The 13212-nt window shown below is 39.9% G+C and overlaps 1 protein-coding gene across 1 annotated transcript in view; it reads left to right on the top strand.

The window, feature by feature from the left end:
* The window catches only part of ITGA4 (integrin subunit alpha 4), a 79438-nt gene that overhangs the window by 49178 nt on the left and 17048 nt on the right, over window positions 1-13212 (top strand). The window contains exons 16-17 of the mRNA XM_035007606.1: window positions 1168-1317; window positions 3495-3571. Of these exons, the coding sequence (XP_034863497.1) occupies window positions 1168-1317; window positions 3495-3571 (227 nt within the window). The remainder of the gene's footprint in view (window positions 1-1167; window positions 1318-3494; window positions 3572-13212) is intronic.

Below are 13212 nucleotides of genomic sequence, written 5' to 3'. Positions count from 1 at the left end.
GCTATCTCTCTCGCTATCTCTCTCTATCTCTCTCTCTCTCCCTATCTCTCTCGCTATCTCTCTTGCTCGCTATCACACTCGCTCACTATCTCCCTTGCTCGTGCTCTCAAATAAAATCTTAAAAAAATCATTCAAAAAGGCTTTTTGACCACATGATTACCAATGAGAAATGCTGTGTAAAAATCAGTAAGATATTAAATTTAAAAGAATATCATGCAGAATGGATAGCAGAATGGATCCCTAATGGGTACAATTCCTGTATAATTGATAAATAATCCAAGAACTTTCCTTGTGAAGTGTAAAAGCACAATAAACTTAGAAAAATTGTAACTAATAAAATTCAGTAAAGTGACTAGGATAAAAGATTAAATATATAAAACAAATAACTTTCCCACATACCACTTGTAACCTCCTTAAAAATATAATTGGAAAAGCTCCATAAAGAATAGGAAAAAAAGGGGCACCTGGGTGGCTCAGTCGTTAAGTGTCTGCCTTAGGCTCAGGTCATGATCCCAGGGTCCTGGAATCAAGCCCCGCATCGGGCTCCCTGCTCAGTGGGAAGCCTGCTTCTCCCTCTCCCTCTCCCACTCCCCCCCTCCCCCTGCTTGTGTTCCCTCTCTCGCTGTTTCTCTGTCAAATAAATAAATAAAATCTTGAAAAAAAAATAGGAAAAAAGGATATGTTTCATAATAGGATATCAAATGAATCAAATGGAATTAAAATGTTACTGAGACGTATAAAAAGAAAACTCAAATAAATTGAGATATCCTATTTCTACAAGTTTACTACAGGGAAATGTTAAATAGAATAAAATGCTGATTAGTACTTCAAAGTGATTTACAAATGCTTATGTCAAGTGATAAAAAGTATGCATAGAAAATATCATGAAAGAAAACAAGTAAAACTATGTAACTATTACAGGATGGCTATTTTTTTATTGTTATACTCTTTTTGTATTTTTTCTAATAAACATGCATGCTTTTGTAATGTGAAAAAATATACACATTCAGTGTATTTTAACAATTTAGATGAAAAGGTAATACTTCCTTTACCTTTTCCTTGTTGTTTGACTTTAATGCAGGAATGGAGGAACTTTCTATATATGCTTTTTTTTTTTAATTTACATGATTGTTTTTATTTTTAACTTACGGTTTTAAATTTCCTTAGAAAGATGTGCGGGACATCCTCACCCCAATTCAGGTTGAAGCTGCTTACCACCTTGGGCACCATGTCATCAGTAAACGAAGTACAGAAGAATTCCCACCACTTCAGCCAATTCTCCAGCAGAAGAAAGAAAAAGACGTAATTGAAAAAACAGTAAGAATATTTTCCTTATTCAAAACATGATGTGCATGTAACTAAAGTAATTTTTTTTGTAACATTGCCTAATTCTGGGGAAATGAATTATCTTTCTGAATTTTTAAAGAAAATTTTATGAATTTTTTTAATATAAAAAGATTTATGATATGTTTTGTTTTCCATTTTTCTTTATTTTTTATATTCCTTTTAGGATATTAAACTGAATATTTTAAAATACGCATTTAGTCCCAGCAATGGCTTACCATATATATGAGATGTTAATTTTCTTTCCTTGATTCCTTGCCCATGAGGAAAATATATTGCTAGGGAGCGCTCACAATGACAGTGAGTCACATTCATGAGGTTTATCTTCTCCTTTTTCATTTTCTGCCTCCTTCTCTCTCATTTTGTCTCCCTCTCATTCACTCTACCCAGATTCATCCAGTCTTGGTAGGCAAGTCCCCTTGCTGGCTTTTAATCCTTTATAAACATGAGTATTTCTGTTACACAACAATTTCTCCTTCAAATTCAACCATAGCCTTTACTAAAGCCACGTCCCAGGATCCATTGCATTTTGAGATGGATCTTGCATTCTAACCAGTGAACAGCCTTCTCTAACGTATTCCAGAGTATCTCCCTTTCACTTGCAGTGTGTTTATTCCCAGGAGTCCAGTTGTCTGGACCTTTACTGTCCAACAATGCAAAGACCTAGTCAACAGGATGTTAGGGGGCATGGTAAAAACATTCACTAAAGCATTTGCTAATGGCACAAGGAATGTAAAAGGCAGAAGGGACACTCCAAGGGCTAGTTAGCATCCTGTCTAGACAAGTTGCTCCTAAGTCACTTGAAGGTCTTTGAGCTTACAATCATGACTCTCTAGTCTAGAATGCTAGATCCAGTGAACATAATACCTTAAGGCAAGTTTTCTCAATACACTTAATGTATCTGTGGAAGTCAGTGTTTTCACCCCTCTGTTGAACTTTAGTTGTCAATATCAACCATTCTTAACTATGTTTAATAACGAAAAATGCAGCGTTGTAAGTACATAAACCCAAACCTTAGCAATTTGTAATTACATTAGAATAAAACTCTACCAGAGTGCCTGGGTGGCTCAGATGGTTAAGCGCCTGCCTTCAGCTCAGGTCATGATCCCAGGGTCCTGGGATGGAGCCCTGCATCGGGCTCCCTGTTCAGTGGGGAGACTGCTTCTCCCTCTGCCTCAGCTCCTCCCCCTGCTTGTGCTCTTTTGTGCTCTCTGTCAAATAAAGAAATAAAAATCTTAAAAAACAAACAAAGAAAAAACACTACCTTTTGATTTTTAAAGCACCATGCTTTACAGATAAGAGTGATAGAAAAAAAAAATCATATTTACCTAATCATTTAGAGAAGGATTTACACTTCCTTTCTGCTTCACCAGGTCAAGGCAGGCTGTAGTCGGACGTGCTATTTGACAACATGCTAGTCATTTCCCATTTAATGAACCAAGCTCCTTCTCTGACTTTATAGATTTCTCTTAGCATCTCTCCACTTCCCCCTATTCCTCTCAGCTTCCTTTTTCTCTCTCTGCACTCTTTCTTTGTCTATCTTATACCTCAGGTTTTCCCATATACCTTTTCGTTCTCTGGGTCCTATTAAAATGCTCCAAGTTAAATAAATTCTGGAACCCTGAGGGTCAACTATCATTTAATTTTGTTCAATGTATCCTCAAAGTAAAATTTCTAAATTTCTACATTTTATTGTTTCCAATAAATATAAGCCCATTGTCCTACCATCTATGAAAAGTAAGTGCCATGTTTATTTGTAATAAGTGGATCAAACCGTAGCACCAGAAAATTGAGAGGAACTCAGGAAAGAATATCTTGGCAGCACAGGTTTTAAACACTGACCTTTAAAACTTTACCTCAATTTAATTAAACTCATTTTTTTCATAACAATTATAAAAAAACAATAATTTTTTCCATTTAACAAATTTAGGCCTTCAATTTACCTATTGGGAGAATCAGTTCCTTTAGCCCTACAGTTGTCATTTGGACCTGTGACTAATCCTCAAATTAAACTCTTCAAAAGGAACAAAATATGGCATTATCAATTTTGTTTCGTTTTTCTCATGTATCATAGATGTCTTCTTAAAAAAGTAGAAGTATCCCAAATTGTTGAACTACCATAAAAAAATACTGTCATATTTTATTTCCAGATAAACTTCGCAAGATTTTGTGCCCATGAAAATTGTTCGGCTGATTTACAGGTTTCTGCGAGAATTGGATTTTTTAAGTAAGTATAGTTTACTGTTACTCACCAAGATGGGCAATGGGTGTGTGCTTGTGGGTTCTAAAAAGAAAAGGACCAAGAACTACCCCTCAGGGATTAGCAGCATTCAAAGAATTGAAAAAAACACTCTCCTGAAAGAGATTAAGTGATCTATGTGTCACTCACATATAGATACTCAGAGGTGACCAGTTTTTGAAGAATGAGAACATGCGAGCACCAAGATTTTATAAAGCATGTTTTAATCTTCTGACCTCTCAGAAAATATTTCCAGATTTAATTGTGCTTGGGTTATCATGATTGTAGGTATGTTTTAGACATATGTAGGTGCCTATTAATAGAGTTTTGGTGGCAAAATGAGCTAACGTTCACTAACATATAATGCTTAGTTTTTTTTATCATCCAAAAACTGGTTACATAAGTCAGACTGATGTACAAAGCAAAAGAAATCCCTAAAGGTGTATGACAACATTTGAAAGGGAATAAACCACCTTGCTTGTCTAAATTCTTAGAAGAGGGAATAGTTAAAAGAAAATACATGTGTTATGCTAAGGTACATAGGTACTATGCCTACCCAGCACACAGTGAAAATTAGATAAATGTTGGCTACTGTTACTATTTTTTCATGGGAAATAAACCACTGCAATTTTGTATCACATCTAAATACCCTATTTTGAAATTGGTCTGCATACTAGAGGGAAGATGTGAAAAATGAGGACCAGAGAGAGAATCCATACTGAGGTTGAGGGCTGATTGGGTACAGGAAGTAAAAGAGGGGAAGGAGGCATCAGTGACAGGACAGGAAAATGGGAAACTATTTTGGGGAGGCGGGGATATGAAGGAAACAAGTTTAAATTGGGGCATGTTGAATTTGGTGGGATTTCTATATGCAGCTTTCCACTTGAAAATCTAGTTCAGGGTTGTATTTGGAAGTTGTCTACACATTAGCGATTTGTGAGCATGTGGGGGCCAGGGGTGGGGAATGTGTGGAAATGTGAATTCCATGGAGAAAAGAGCAAAGGATCAAGTTGGGGAGGGGACAGTTTTATTTAACGATCTTAGCAAGAAGAGGGAGTCCCTGGGGGAAAGTGCAAAGGTATCCTCAGAGAACTAAGAAAACCAAATCCATAGTGAAAGAGCCAGTGGAAAATACAGAAAAAGGGACTTAATATTATAAAATTTTGTAGAGAGATCAGCTAGCACAATGCCTGGGGAAAGGTCATGGGAATTGGCATTTAAAATGTGACTGGTGGGTGAGAAAAGGATGTTCCTGGCAATTTTTAAGATGGAAATTTCATTGCAGTAGTAGTCAAGTGAGAGTCCGTGTTTAAAGGGAAAAAGAATATACTGGGGACGAGTAGGTTCAACTGAAGAATTTTTATGTAGTGATGAAATTTGTTATTTATTTAATCATGGGAAGACACGCGCACGTGTGAGGGTCAGAGGCGGAGAAAAAACTAAATTGAAGAGGGAAATGTCCTTGAAGCCTGGGAGCACTTTTCAGACTCTACCAGAACGCTCCTCCGAAGCATCCGACCACTGCTCACTTCACCTTTGGCACATTTTTCGCTTTAAGTTCCACGTTGCCATCAAACTCACGTTCCCCTCCGACCTCTCTAGCTCTTTCTCAGTTGTCTTTTGAGGATCTTTGATTTTGGCTCTCTTGGATTCCTAAACCATCCTCTCATCCCTTTCTTACACCCTCCCCCCATTTTCCCTGGGTAATCATGCCCACAGCTGTGACCTCACCTGGCCTGTCTACACTGCTGTGGCTCGGATCAGTATCTGTTTCACACCCACACATGCAAGTGTCCATTAGACGTGTCCTCCTGGGTGCCCCGTCACTATCCACCGGCGACAAAACCATTAGTCCCCAAAGCCAACAACCTGGAGCTCAACCTGTGTTCTCTCTTTCTTATCCCTGACATACAATAAATTCCTAAGTTCTGTGACACTACCACTTACAGGTGTATTTTAAATATCCGTCATGCTTCTCTCTCTCTCCACCGCTCTTGCTCCACACCAGGTGCTCAGTATCCTACCCGGGTCACCAAGCTTTCCCACTTTCTGGGCTTCTGGCCTCTGATTTTACATTATTCTAATTCCTCGACTGTGGTATTTCCAGAGTGTGAGCTTTGTAACATACATTCTGATAACAGGGCTCCATGCGCTCATTAAAACTTTAAACTCCTTAATGCTCCTTCTCAACCATGCCATGGGACTTTTTTCCATCAATGACAGATACCTGTTGTTTGGCCATGCATGCTTCCCGAGCCTATCTTTTTGTTCCTCCCACTTATCTACCTGATTAACTCTCATTTGTCTTAGAAATTTCAGCTGTTTTTCTATGTCTCCAGCTATAGGAACCCAAGTCCTGTGACCCTAGTCTCGTTGCAATGACCCTCACCACCATTATTATCTGTCTCCACACTATCCTGTGAGCTGCATCAGGACAGGTTTCTGTCTTTTCATCTTAGTGTCCCCAGTGCCTAATACAGTGTCTGGAATGCTATAGGTGACTAATGTTTGTTTGCTGAGAATGGAACAAGGTCCTAAGGAAATGGCATAAAATGCAGTCAGACTCGGGTGGAGGAGTTAGCCTTAGAGAGAAGTTAAGATTCTCTACCTTGAGCTAGGAAATTATGAAAAGGTGCTTGACATAGATTAAGAAATCTCAATGTGGCAGGAAGGGAAATACAGAGAATTCAGGGATGGCCAGGATGAAAAGCGAGTTAATATATGGAAAGTGAGGGCTTTGAGGATGGATTTGGGAACTTGAAGGGAATGGGAAAAGATTCAAAATAGCTGTTAAGATAAACGGGATAGGAATGAGTAAAAAGGTTGACAAACAGTGTTGAGTACCCTGCTGGGGTGGGATCACATATGGCAGAGAATAAATTAATTATTTTCACTTAGGCAATGCCAATATAGCCTTGAGCATCCACAGTTAAGGGCCAAGAAGCCCTAACCTATTTGATTTATAATTGGACTTTATACTTAAATTATCCAGATTGGCTGCTCAGAGAGTCCAAAAACAATGACTCCTTAACTACTTTGTATCCCAGCGTGTAATGTGGTGCCTTTGTTGAGTTATTAGATGAATAATTTACAACCTTTCCATTCATGTATTTATTTTCTTCCTCAAATGCTTAGTTTTCTTGGTGTTTTTGCTGTCACAGGCCTTTGATAAGAAGAGCTGTGTGGGTGAAAGCTTATCTAAGCTACAAATAAGTAGCGTTTTCATTTTCTTCAGTCAGACACTCCCACTGTCCCCTTTGTCATCTTTCTCTGCAACCGCATGGCCTATGAAAAAATGGGACAGTGAAGTTTTTTTTAAAGATTTTATTTATTTGACAGAGAGAGAGAGACAGCGAGAGAGGGACCACAAGCAGGGAGAGTGGGAGAGGGAGAAGCAGGCTCTTTGCTGAGCAGGGAGCCCCTCGATCCCAGGACCCTGGGATCATGACCTGAGCCGAAGGCAGACGCTTAACCACTGAGCCACCCAGGTGCCCAGGACAGTGAAGTTTATGTGAAAATATTACTAAGAATGGTTCTTTTCTGAAGAATGAAAATACATCTTAATAAGATATGAAATAATTTGTCTTCAGTACATACTTTCTCACAAGAAATTATATTACCTACTTTTTTTTTCTTTTTTTTACTTTGAAGTGATAATATTTCTTGAAGTCTGTCAAATCCATTATGATTTTAAATGGCAGCCAGTGGTGGGGACACCAGTGTCTCTGAAAGTGTGGTCTTTGAGTCACCTTCATGAGAATCACCTGGAATGCTTAACAAAAAAGTGGTTTTCTAGGCCCCAGACCATCCAAATCAGAATCTATGGGCACCAGGCCAGAAACAGTCAGTATTAATATGGCTACAAGTGGTTTTTATCAAACTAAAATCTGGGATGCAATGTGGTGGTGGTTAAGAGTTTCAGATCTAGAGTCCAGCTAACCTGGTTCAAGTTTATCTACCATTTATTAGCTGAATGGACTTTTTAGAGAAGCCTTTTCACCTCCGTAAACCTCTTTCTTCATTAATCAAAAGGTAAAATACTACTACTACTCTATAAGATTGTTTCAAAAATAAAATGCAATACTGCAAACCAAGTGCCTAGCACAAAGCCTAAAATACATGAAGGTTCGTAAAAGTTATTTTTGATAACATTGTTATTGGGATGTGGGTAGACCTTGATTTAAAAAAAAAAAAAAGTTTCAGTTTGGCCATAAAATGAAATAACTGCCACTGAATCCTCAACGTTTTCTGCATGTGGACTGGTGGTTTCTCCAGAGTTGAATGTTTCTTTCTGTGCCAAGAAAGCCGCTGATGGACTGGGTCAGTAGTTGGCTGTTTTGTGAGGTTTGAAGTGGCATGGATGCCAGGGAAAAGTGTAAGTCCCACATCTTTTGCATCAACTAGGAAAGTTACAGGCTATCTCTGTGAGGTAAATAACTTATTTGAGGAATTTTCACATGAAAACTCTTCATCAAGCTCTAGGCCCCCAGGGAAGGGTTCGACAAACTGCTTTGCCTTGTAATAAATTCTGCTCTATCAGACAAAAATATGCCTCTCCCACGTAGAAGTCCTCTCTCCCTGCTCGGGAATAGTAAGCATGTGTGACGCTTGCTCTGCACATTGTACCTCCACGGGCACTAAGGGCATTTCGTGCCTCTGAGCTACAGCCCTGCTTCAGGTCAATGCATTTCCTCAGCAAAGAACACGAGTTTCTGAGAACTGCCATAACAGACTGCCCACAGCCAACCAAGCAGCGCACGCGCACTCTGTCTCATGTGCTCATTAACTTGAGGCTTCTTCCTGAAGGTCTAAATTCTCAGGACAACCAGCCCCAATCGTCTGGGCTTGCATAAGACAAAGATGAGCAAATATTATTTTATCAAGATTACAAATACAATAGCAGGTATTAGCCATTGTATAGAAGTTTAAAATCAAGTCTTTCATATAGATGACTGATCTGGATGACACTGCTTCCCTTCTTTACCGCAGTCATGCGTCCCAGGTAAACGATGAAGGCTTTTCCTGAGCAAGTGCGTTCATTATGTTAGGACTGCTTTAAAGTGCAGGTAACAATACTTGATGAATCATGACTTACATAATAAAGGCACTTAACTGTTTTCGCATAATAAGCAGGAGGTGGCTACAGGCTTAATGGTCAGCTACCAAAATCTGGACATGCGTGGTTATCTTTTCAGTTTTCTTGGCTTTTCCCTCCTGGTCCCCCAAAGGCTGCAGCAGCATCAAGGTTGCCAACAAAAGAAAAGGGGCAAGAGCAAAATTCTGTGTCCACTTGAGGCTGCCTTCTGGGAAGGGAAGCACCTTGGCAGACCTCTTACTCTGATTTGCAGGACCTTGTCATGTGCTCATTCCTGAATTATCATAGATCAATCATAAGTCATTCCCTGAAACTGAATGAGGGGCTTCTCATCTGCAATAGCACAGGAGTACTGCCTTCTGCTGAATAATCTGGGGTTCTTCTAGCAGCTTAGAAGGGAAGTTACTCTTGGGTAGATAGTGCGCAATGGGCAATATCTGCCACTATGCTGTTTGTCCCCAAAAAAGCAAGTCTATCAAAATTATCCATTTTTCAATTGGAGATGGTAGGAATATATGCCTCGCTGATCTCAGAGTCTTGAAAGTTGAATTATATCCTTTATACACTAAAACATGCTAATTACTAATTGTATCATCCACTCTGTTCTCCTGCTCTACTCCTTGGGACCTCAAGGAGTCTACCTTTATTCAAATGCGATCTCCTGAAATGTCGATTAACGGACATATTCTAGTTGATGAGAATTTTCCAGTATCTTCTTTTCCCCTGAAGTCAGTAGCAAAAAGGGCACGATTTCACATGGGCCTGAAGGCCACTTGCTGCAGCCTAGTTTTTTGTCAAATAAATGACTACCGGGCCTCGACACAGGTACATCTCTGTTTGCATTATATTTTGTTCTAGCATCTTGATTAAAAACATGTTAGCTATGAAGCCCTAATTCATCTTATCAAGGCAAACCGCATTCATTATCCTAAGACATGAGGAGAATTTCTTGCAAAATAAAACAATATTGTTCACTTAGGGAAACCATAGAGCCTGCTGCCGAAATGCATCATTTTTCTATTCTTCCTCTTTCACTTATTAAGTTATGATTCTGTATGTACACAGTACCCTGATTTGCTTAAATTATGTGGATTCTGGGCTGCTTTGTAAATTTCAAGAGTGCATTATGCATGTTTTAATGAAGAATGAACCACGATTCCCGGGGAAAGCTCGGGTTCAGCCTTGTCGCACTTCCAGATGTGCACCTGGTCCTTTCTTCTGAAATCACATAAAAAGCTGGTGGGTATCTTTCTGGCAGCACCCGGTTAATGAAGCCAGATACAGTAAGACATATATTTTAAAAAGTAGAATCATAATTATGGTAATGTGGCAAAATAACTTAAAAATGGAAAATAAACCGGGAGTCTGGCTGCTGAAATGGGAGCACTGTGTTTCTCCTTAATTTGCTGTTGTCTTGGAACCTAGCTGTTTATGCAGTGCTGTCACCTTCTGTTGCTTGTCTAAGTGCCAACTTCTTTCCCAAAGGTGCTCAGTGACTAATGCTTTGGTTACCAGCCAGAATATTTTATAAATGTCTATTTCTAGGCAGCTCTTCCACAAGTCTTAATTAAACTTTAATGTCAAGCTGAAGTTTACTTTTAGAACCTCTTAGGTTCCTTCCGTTGTAACATGATTGTGGAGCAGTGGGGGGAGTGCAGGACCACCGTGTTCTCGCACATTTACTTGTGCGGCCAAGCAGATGCGTACTTAGGGAACACAAAGGTTTGCAACACGGGCATGAGGAAATCACAGGTGTTCCCTGAAATGGTGGGAGAAAGAGCGTGCTGTCACTGAGTCCGGTTCCTCCACCCTAAAAGGATAGCCGTGCATAGGATTACTGGTCTGTTAGTTATTACACATCCTTCCAGAAAAGATCCAGTGTCCCACACCCAGGGATCAGAAGCTAGAGATGCTGCTATGCACCCACCTGTTCTTCGTTCCTTCCTCCTCGATGTCTCCAATACCAACCCAGGAACTCTGAGGTCTGGGGGTGGGGGGGCGGGGGGGGTGGAAATCGTCTTCTCTGATGCTGCATCTGATGCCACCCGAAATAACAAAGCCTCTATCATTGTCAGAATGATCAGATTTTAAAGATAATGATGTCCTGTTGTGCGCTTATTTTTAAACTAATTATACTTCTCAGATGTTTCCACGGCAAAGCCAGCAAACTTTTTCCATGAAGGGAGAGTTAGTAAATATTTTAGGCTTTGTGGGACAGAGGTCTGACTAGGCTACTCACCTTGGCCATCATAGTGCAGAAGTGGCCGCAGTGAGTGAGCATGGCTGTGTCCAGTAAACCTCTCTTACAGCAGTCTTTGAGACCCTACTGTAGGTACACTTGCTTTTTACATGACCGTTCTGTTGTACATTTTTATTTTTTTGTATATATACTATAGTGCCTTATAGTATATTATTTAAATATAATTTGTTGGTATAATTTAAGCTGGGTGCCAACATTAGCCAGAGTTAGAGATGTTCAGGAGTTGATCCTGGGCTCACAAACTGTAGGGGTCTGCTCCTAGACAGACACAAAGACTAACCCAACAGAAATACATTTGTATGTCCACCAAAAGACTGTAATAGCTCCCAACTAGAATTGCCAAAATTCTCAATGATCATTGAATGGATAAAGAAAATGTGGTATGTTTACAGACTGATACATAACACCATTGAGGATAAGCCATTTACAACCCTGCGCATCTGTAGAGATTAATGTTCTAAGCAAAATTTTAAGTACAGAAAGCCTGATACGTAAAAGTTAAATACTTGGTGATTCCACTTATAAGAAATAGAATACCAGGGGCGCCTGAGTGGCTCAGTCATTAAGCGGCTGACTTCAGCTCTGGTCACGATCCCAGGGTCCTGGGATTGAGCCCTGAAAGGAAGGTGATGGGTGGGGACAGTAACTGGAAGGGAGGAGCACAAGGGCATTTCTCTCTCGTGCTGGTAATACATTTTCTTGATCCAGGTGCTTTCATTAGTGTATTCAGTTTGTAAGAATTCACTGAGCTGTGAATTTTAGGATATGTGTGTTTTTCTATATGTGCTATCTTGATCAATAAGTGTAAAATGGAAAAAAAATCAGGATAAGAGGGGCAGAATTTTTAGGTATAAGTGAACTGTGCAGCTTCTTAGATCTCTGTCATCAGAAGTAGAAGAGTGGGGAGAAGGGTCTCTAATTTGTTCGCATATTCTGAAGTTCATGAAAATAATTACTCCTCAGAAACTATACTCTTTCCAGGGGCATCTGGGTGGCTCAGTCGGTTAAGCATCTGACTTCAGCTCAGGTCATGATCTCAGGGTCCTGGAATTGAGCCTCTAGTGGAGCCCCACGTTGGGCTCTGCTCTGTGGGGAGTCTGCTTCTCTTTCTCTCTCTTCCTCTGCCCCTCTCCCTGCTCGTGCACATGCTCTCTCTCTCTTTCTCTCTCTCTCTCAAATCTTTATACTCTTGGGGTGCCTGGGTGGCTCAGTTATTGAGCGTCTGCTTTTGGCTCAGGTCTTGATCTCAGGGTCCTGGGATCGAGCCCCACATCGGTCTCCCTGTTTAGGGGAGAGCCTGCTTCTCCCTCTCCCACTCCCCCTGCTTGTGTTCCCTCTCTCGCTGTGTCTCTCTCTGTCAAATAAATAAATAAAAATTTTTAAAAAATCTTTATACTCTTTCCAGTATTGATATTGCCATTAATTTATTGGTCAATTCAGTAGCTGTATTGCCACTAAAATATTAGGTTGTGTGATGGGGTACAAATCATATGAATGTAGTAGTAGTAGTAGTAGATGTTTATTTAACGAAATATTTGGAATGTGTATACTGTCACGGAATAGATAAACATGGCTATCATTTGGTAAAACTTATAATGATGAGTTAATGAACTTTTTTTTTACAATCATTTATCCAGTAATTTCTCCAGTTTTTCTGATGTTTTTCTTTAGTGTTACCTGACCCTTTTTAATGTTTGATACAGTTATATACCACATATATTTTTTTGAACACTGTGTTTATAGGCTCTGAGAAATCAGTGATAATCATGATCTAGCATCTTCTCTCCAGAACTTATTCTAGTGATGAGAAAAACCAGACAGTGTGAAAACACTACCTCAAAGGGGTGCCCAGTGTGCTGGGAGAAGGAGAGGAAGAAGCTACTTCAGTTAGGGGGAATGCAGGGCTGAGGTATAAGGGTTAGAAATGAGTATCAACTGGAAGAACTTCTCACAACTATTACCACTTAGCTGAGTCTTGAAAAGAACAAATCAACCAGAGACATGAAGAGGGAAGATGTTAAAGGCAGAGAGAGAGAGCTTGAAGTAAGATACAGAACACAGGTGTTTGGATACCTGTTTGCAGGTAAGTTTGGCTGAAGAAAGGAATGAGCTGTGCAGTGGAAAGTGTGGCCTTGTGTGTCGTGCTAGTACGTTAGCATCCTGTCTTGACGGCGCTAAAGCACAGTAAGCAGGCACAGGACATTGTCAGGTTTGCTTTCTGGAAAGTGATCCTCTCTGGCAGTGTGAAAATTGGATTGGAAAAGGAGGGCTTGA

Source organism: Mirounga leonina, unplaced genomic scaffold, assembly GCF_011800145.1.
Source record: "Mirounga leonina isolate KUSES-001 unplaced genomic scaffold, KU_Mleo_1.0 Mir_151, whole genome shotgun sequence".
Lineage (NCBI taxonomy): Eukaryota > Metazoa > Chordata > Mammalia > Carnivora > Phocidae > Mirounga > Mirounga leonina.
This window is presented reverse-complemented; position numbering and strand designations above follow the sequence as displayed.